Below are 7,776 nucleotides of genomic sequence, written 5' to 3' on the forward strand. Positions count from 1 at the left end.
TGCCCCTCTCTTAGGAACACTGAGGCAAAGAACTCGTTGAGGAGTTCAGCCTTGTCCCCTCTGTCTGTCACCAATTGTTTCTGCCCATTTAGCAGGGGTCCTATTCCTCCCTGGGCCTTCCTTTTACTCTCTATATATCTAAAAAACAATTTCTTGTTGTCTTTTACTTGGGTTGCCATCCTCAGCTCCATGGTAGCTTTGGCCCGTCTAACTGCCTCCCTACAAGCACGAGCAGAGGAGGTATATTCGTCTTTGGTGATCTCTCCCTGTTTCCACTTTTTATGTGCTCCCCTTTTGGCCCTTAGGCTGCCCTGGATTTCTGGTCAGCCAGGGAAGCCTCCTGGCCCCTTTCCCTCTTTTACCTCGCTCGGGGATCGTCTTGCTTTGTGCCCGAAGGATCGTTTCCTTAAGGCACAGCCCCCCTTCTTGGGCTCCCATCACTTCAAAACTCCTACTCTGCAGTGCGTCCTTGACTAATCGCCTGAGTTCATTGAGATCAGCTTTCCTAAAGTCTAGCACTTTCACCCTACTAGTTACCTTACCCACTCGACATCTTATGGTGAATTCTATTATTAGGTGATCACTGTCCCCCAGATGGCTACCGATCTGTAGGTCCCCTACCGTGTCATCCCCCGTTGCCAATACCAGATCCAGTAAGGCATTCCCCCTAGTGGGACCATGTACCTCCTGTGTCAGGTGGAGGTCCTGTACACCGGTTAGAAACCTGCGTGAGCGGTGGGACTTTGCTGTCTGTGACTCCCAGCAGATGTCCGGGTAGTTTAGGTCCCCCATGACTACCGCCTCTTTAGCTTTTATGGTCTCTGAGAGCTGCCTCAGGAGCCCCGAATCTATTTCTTCCCCTTGATGTGGGGAAATTAGGGTCCTTTGTTGAGTCCTTTGTCCCATGCAGTTATTTGTCATAACCATGGAGCTGTCCTCCCACAGGCTCGAATACTTGAATCAGAAGCTGGAGAAAGCCAAGACTGCCATGGACAGGAAGATTCTGGAGAAGCAGATCAAAGAAGCGGAGCATGAAATCGATGCCACTAAGTGAGGGGAATCACTTGTATTCGAAGTCTGGGGAAGAGGAGGCCCCTCCTAAGTAGGTTTCGCCCAGGGCATGTGGGCAAAGCTTGCACGCAGCCCTGGAGACCAAAGCTGGGCAAATCTTGCCCTGTCCCAGCTTGCAGAGGATTCGGCCTGGTCAGTCTTTGCAGAGCCCCAGCCACTCAGGCCCTCAGCAGCGTGGGAGGGGATTGGGCAGTGCTGTGCTAACTCCTGCAGTGTGTTTTGGTGCAGAAATACTGTACCAGCACAGAACCGAGTTGGGGCGTTGGAACAAGGCATTCTGAGCTGCATGGGCTGCTCAGCATCGCTCTCGCCTGCCAAGCTCCAGCGGCCCCTTTGCTGAATTCATTTCTGGAGATGCACAGACAGCATCTCCTCTCTGTGCATGTGAGGGTTTCTGGGACCGGACCATTCAACCCAAGGGCATTTTGTCCCACCTCAAGATACAAATGGGCCCAGGCGCAGTGCTTGCCTCGGTGCAGGGAGAACAACAGAGGCCAACATGTCCAGGAAGACATTGCCTGGTCTGAGAGCTGTGCTGATAATCGTGTTCCATGAGCTGTTGTGTGAGGTGCTTCCCTCTCCTGAGGCTCCAGGTTAACGTAGTACTTTTTTTTTTTTCCCCTCTGGCCCTGGCTGCTCCAGCCAAATTCCTCACAGAGAGCTGTTAGGAAACCGACTGGATGAGCATGACTGGGAGAAGATTTCAAAAATTAACGTAAGTGGGCATAGCAGTTTTGCAGAAGTCACAGTCCTGACCCCCTTGCTTTGAGAGCCACCCCAATACACCAGCACTGCCCCAACTGGGACCCTGGTGCTGTGTGTGTACAAACCCACTGTAGCTCTTGAATGGTCCTTGACTATAACCTATTCTGGGTTCAGTGCAAGTCCATCCATCCAGGGGCCCACCATGGGCCATGACATTGGCCAGACTTGTGCAGTCTCAGCTCAGCAGTCATAGAAGTGGTTCAGGTTTTCTGCTAGTGGAATATCCCCACATCCTTGCTCAGAAGTGAGCAATGTGAATGTGTTTGGAGAGCTCAGGGAGCATGATTCGTGCTGCCTTCTCTGTCTGGGGCAGTTTCACAGTCCAACTTTGTTGACCTGCAGTTTGATGGCACGCGCAACCCAGGAGAGCTGAGGAAATTTTGGCAGAACTGGGAGCATCCAAGCATCAATAAGGAGGAGTGGAGTGAGGAGGAGATAGAGAAGTTGAAGAAAACAACTGCTAAACACGATAGTCAGGACTGGCAAACCATTGCCCAGGAGCTGGGGGTAAGTGATTCGGCCCCCAGAAACCAGTACTGAGGTGCAGCCTTGGGTTAATTGTCACACTAGGGAGCCCAGTGCTAACACATGATCACATGCAAGGAGGGAGGGCATTGCTGCCTTTGTGGGGTTTTATCATTAAATGTCATGCATAAAAAGCAGATTCAGCAAGCCCTAAAGAAACATTGCATTTGCAGGGCTGTGTGCAAACCTTACTATTCTAGTCCTCTGCTTTTCTCCAGCAAATAAGGCACTGGTTTGCTGATGACTTTACATGAAAGAATATTGCTGCTACACTATCCAGCATTGCTGAGGCCAGGATCCTCCAGCTTCCCCTATTGCATGTAATGCTGGAGGTGTTAGGCCTGTTGCTGTTTGCCTTTAGCTGAAACAGCAATCATTTATCTGCTATTACCATCCATTTGCTGTGGCTACCCCTCCTCCTAGACATCGGCTGTAAGTTCCTAGGTGCAGATTTAGATGTGCCCAGCATGGAGCGCAGCAGTGCCCAGATACCTTTCTGGGAGCCTTTTGGCAGACATAATAAAAATAATACTAGGAGCTGAATTCAGACCCCTGTAGTTTTGCACCAGAGCTGTGGCACTGCAGCCCTCTGTGGAAATGCCCATACCAATCTGAGTCAATGTTCTTTCATTAAGACCAACCGAAGTGCATTCCAGTGCCTGCAGAAGTACCAGGCCTACAACAAAGACTTCAAGAGGAATGAGTGGACCAAGGAAGAGGACCAGATGCTCAAGCAACTTGTCCAAGAAATGAGGGTGGGAAGGCACATCCCTTACAGGAGAAGTAAGTGACCTCCATGGGAGCCCTGCTCTCCAGGCTAGTACTGCCCCCCTCCTCCCGCTTTGACGGTAAAGTTCCTGAAGTGCTGGGGGCTGTTTGGATAGAAAAAGGGTCCTGGTCCCTGCCCAGGGGAGTTAGGAATGCATTTACTCTTGTATTGTGATTCTGTTTTCTCCTTTACGTTGCAAACTGCTCTATAGTGGAGGGCAGTAGCTTTACTCCCATTGACAAATGTGGAAAGTGACTTGCACAGATGGAAGCGGTTTCCCCAAAGCCACCTACCAGGTTATGGGCAGAGGCAGGAATTAAACCCTGTTCCTCTGGGCTGTACTGGCTGTCTGAAAGGCTTGTCCACAGCCAGAACACCCGGTGCCATAAACCCATCAGTCCTTCCCAGGTTAGATATGGCATTTGGGCAGTAAACCTCCAGCAGTGCCCAGGTCCTGTTCCCTGGTCTGGGGCAGGCGGAGAAGGCAGCATGCCTTCTCCTGGTTCTTACCATGTACCCGGGCACATGGAGAAGCCACGTGTTCCCATCGTAACTAGAGCGTGTTTCAAGGAGGCTGCTGGAACCACTTCACGTGTGAAATGTCACTTCTGTTTCCAGTTGCTTATTACATGGAAGGGAGAGACTCTGCACAACTGATTTACCGCTGGACCAAGTGTGTAGACCCCAGCCTGAGAAGAGGAACATGGACGCCAGAGGAGGATGCTGTAAGTGATTCTTTTTTCCCCTCTAGTTCTAGAGGAACTTCATGGTGTGGAAGTGGGTAGGTTTAACTTGCTCTGTGGTCATACCACTGAATGGCATATGCATAAAGGCTGGAACTGCAGCATCAGAATGGGAAGCAAGGATGGGAAGTGGCTGGCCAGAAGAGTCTGGCGGGGGTGGGGGGTGCTGCCTATACTGAAGGGCACATATTTTCATTTACAAATGTAACTGCAAGCCCATCTGAGCTGAACCAGGTCATCGAGCTATTTCTGCTGCACTGGGTCCTGAAGCCTGGCCAGGACAAAGCTGGCACACATTCTGACCAGTCAGGGAGAGATGTGGCCTGCAGACCTGCTGTTCTGCTTTGGATGCTTCTGTTTGTTGTGGCACCCTGTTCCCTGGGCCTGAGAGCAGTGTGCTCATTTGGAGACAGATTGTTAGTTGGCATCTTTGGTTTCAGAGAGCTGCTTTAGGGGCATAAGTTGCCCGTCTAGGTTCTTGTGAGCAACTCCTAAGCCCCTGAATTGATGGGATTTGGTGAACTAGAATGGATCTTTACTTATTCAACTAATGGGCTGTTTCATGATGGTGTGTCTAGGGGAGGGGAAGGGTTTCTTTGCCCTCTCAAAGACCCAAAGGAGACCGAATGAAAATGAATTAGCCAGGTAATTCTCAAAAGGGTCCAGGCATTGAAGACCTGTTACCTAGGGTCAGTGAAGCTAGTAACACTCAAACCTGCTACTAATGCACCCAAACCTGTGACTCATACAGCTGTTGCTGGCAGCAGTCAAGAAGTATGGAGAGCGCGACTGGTATAAAATTCGGGAGCTGGTGCCTGGAAGGAACGATGCCCAGTGCAGAGACAGGTCAGTGTGGAACGGGAACAGCTTTGCCATCGAGTTCACTTTCATAATCAAATGCTCCTATCCTTTCTAGTGTACAGGCGCCTGGGTTGCCATAAATTGTGATATTCTAAACTAATCCAAAGGGTTGCCATGGACTTTACTACGTGACCTCCTAAATGTTTTCACTTGTGTTGTTTAAATGCTGTATTTTTTTGCATGCAGCATGCCTTGGAATAAGATACATACCTTGTTTTTGAAAGGCAGCCTAAAGAGAAAAAGATTTTTCCTTGTAGTAAGCAACTGAGTAACAGCTGCCAGGGGGCCCAGCCTGCTCCCTGTTCTGCTCCCTCTGGATCACATAGTCTTACTGTTGCTTTTGCCTTGTAAGCAGCAGAAACTGCTCTTACTGTATTTTTTGCATATAATGCACACTCCAATTTCCAACAGCTGGCTTTTAGACAAAAAGGTGCATCTTGTACGTGAGAAAATTACAGTAATATCTGTATACCTCTGAAAAAGGTCATCCAAATCAGTAACAGTATGGGGGGAGGAGAGGGTGTCAGTTTTTGAGCTGTCCCACTCAGTTGTGCCTTCTGGGATTTTGACTGAGAGAGGAGCAGCAGAGCTGCAGTGCTCTGCATGTTGGTATGGGACTTGGTGGGGAAAGGGGCTGTCCACTGAGGACGTTCTTCTTGTTTCACTGTAGATGCACGTTAAGTGCTAATGATGAACAGAAAAGTACAGTGAGGACTACACATTTTTTGTATTGAATTTTTTTACTTTGTAGGTATTTATATGCACTGCACGCTGACTTAAAGAAAGGCAGGTGGAGTTGCCAGGAAGAAGAGAAGCTAATTGAACTAATACAGAAGTACGGCGTGGGTAAGTTTGGTTTGTTTTATTTTATGCTTTCCTCTTGCAGATTAATCTATAAAGGCTTTCAGTGACTTTGAGCAGCTTTTGCTTCTAGTTCTGTATCTGGTCATGGGGAGCTTGGATGCACGCTAAGAAATGTGAATTAAATTTTTCCGTGTTTGATATGGCCCGTGTGAAATGCATTCTGCTCTAGGGAAACTATAGGAATATATAGACAGCGCAACTGGTAGTCTTGGTTAAAGGGACTCTTGGCTAAGATTGAATTTGATTAGGGTGGAGAAAAAAAAGACCATAGAAGTGGTTGTACTGCATGGTACTTTGTTTAATGGTAAATTGTTTCAGCAGAACAGTAGCCTGAGGCATCCAGCTATAGACTTTTATCTTCTATTGATCATCTTCTTGCCTGAGGGGAGCCTGTACTACTGGGGGCGGGGGGTTGTCACTGGGTCATTACCCCCCCCAGTTCTAGACCCCAGTTGTGAGCATATGGCAAGCAAAAGCTCCATTCTCCGGACTAATCAGCTCAGGGAATGACGCATTGTCTTTACACTGGGTATCTAACGTGTGCATAGCACTCCTTTTTGACAAAGCCTCCTCACCTTGGAGACGAGATGGCTTCTGAACGCTGCCACGTGGTTCTAAGCAATGGCTCCTACAACTTCAGCTGTGTCGTGGTTCTCCTTGCGTGTCGCTTTGTCCCTACATTTGGCATATTTGGCCACTTTGCAACCATATGTGTGGTCCCTTTCAGATTCCCCATGCAGATGGACCATTTCCTCTGCCCAGCCCTTTGCCAAAAGGCCTTTTTTCCCCAAAAGTGAGGTCATGACATGGGGTGGTGTCCAGTCATGTTCCTTGTATGAGCCCTGCTTGCAGGTGACTGGAGCGGAGCAAGGAGCAAAGGTCCTGCTTCTGAGAAAGGACAGGAGTATGTGTTTAAATCGTCGTGGCTTCCCAGCTTAAAGTTCAGCCCTTTCTTGACCTGAGGGCAGAGGTTGCAGTGGCAGCAGCAGGCCTTGGTGGCAGATTCCCTATTCTGAAGGGATGCTCCTACCACAGGTTCCTGACTTCTGGGCATTCCCAGCAGTTAAAGCCACTTTGGCTAAGCCTTTCTGTACCAGACGGGTCTCTTCGTCAGGCACTTGGTATGTGGTGCATCAATAGGGCCTCCCTGTTTATGTCCTTAGGATGCTGGACTAAAATTGCATCGGAATTGCCACACAGGACACCCACCCAGTGCCTGAGCAAGTGGAAGATCATGATTGGGACGCAGGTATTGTAACCCTTTGTGTTCCAGGGCATGGTCCCACTTTTCTGGTACAAGCCCAGCCCCATGCTCATCCTGGGCAGAGGTAAAGCTCCACTGAAGGTGAAAGCCTAACTCCATTGTCACACGTGGCAAAGTTCCCTTTGACTTCAGTGAGGCCAGGATTTCATCTGGGACATTTCAGGGCCTAGGTGTGCACAGTTGCGCACACTATCTTGTGGCTCCATTCACCTATTGCCCTCAGTGATCAACTACCCATGAATAAGGAAATCGGGAGTGACGAGGGACTTGGACCCCAGGAGTAGCCCAGGAACGGGTGGGCTTCTGTAAGCGCTGGCAGATGGGGAATGGGCCCATCTTGTTACAAGTCGTTTTCCTGGAGGTTTTTAACATCGGTATCCTGCTAGCAGGGGTGGGGAGTGGCAAGACTACTTGAGGGCTCACTTGCTTTTTCTGAATCCAAAGCCCAGGGGGCAGTGCAAGAAGAAAAGCCGCCTGAAGCATGGGTACACGCGGAGGCAGAGCTCCAGCTCGTCCGAGAGCGAGAGCAGCAGCAGCAGTGACTCGGAGCTGGAGCTGATGGACAGCTCAGACGGAGACGCAGAGAAGCCACAGTTCACGGTGCCCGCTCTCGACTTGTGGGTGCCAGTGAGGGCCAATGCAGCAAAGCGTCCGGCTGCATCTGCTGGCTCTTCCAAGACTAATGACGGAAAGGGGTCTTCCAAGCAGGATCAAAAGGCATCCTGCGGCAAGGAGCAAGCAGAGGCTTCTGATGGCCAAGGTGAAGAGCAAGCCTCAGGGAGTTCGGCAGAGTTCAGTACCGTTCTGAAGGGCATGGCATACCCATATTCTACAGACATCAGTGTCAAGGACCCAACAGAGGTGGTGAACAAGGTAATTGTACTAGCGAGGACGAGACTAAGGTCCTTTCAACT

General features: G+C 49.8%; 1 protein-coding gene across 1 annotated transcript in view; it reads left to right on the plus strand.

Moving 5' to 3' along the window:
* SNAPC4 (small nuclear RNA activating complex polypeptide 4) overlaps positions 1–7,776 on the plus strand; it is a 23,326-nt gene that overhangs the window by 7,434 nt on the left and 8,116 nt on the right. The window contains exons 8-16 of the mRNA XM_025193557.1: positions 946–1,050; positions 1,714–1,786; positions 2,179–2,343; positions 2,997–3,144; positions 3,749–3,855; positions 4,625–4,719; positions 5,486–5,580; positions 6,762–6,847; positions 7,307–7,735. Coding sequence (XP_025049342.1) covers positions 946–1,050; positions 1,714–1,786; positions 2,179–2,343; positions 2,997–3,144; positions 3,749–3,855; positions 4,625–4,719; positions 5,486–5,580; positions 6,762–6,847; positions 7,307–7,735 — 1,303 coding nt within the window. The remainder of the gene's footprint in view (positions 1–945; positions 1,051–1,713; positions 1,787–2,178; positions 2,344–2,996; positions 3,145–3,748; positions 3,856–4,624; positions 4,720–5,485; positions 5,581–6,761; positions 6,848–7,306; positions 7,736–7,776) is intronic.

The sequence above is a fragment of the Alligator sinensis genome, unplaced genomic scaffold (genome assembly GCF_000455745.1).
Source record: "Alligator sinensis unplaced genomic scaffold, ASM45574v1 scaffold611_2, whole genome shotgun sequence".
Classification (NCBI taxonomy): domain Eukaryota; kingdom Metazoa; phylum Chordata; order Crocodylia; family Alligatoridae; genus Alligator; species Alligator sinensis.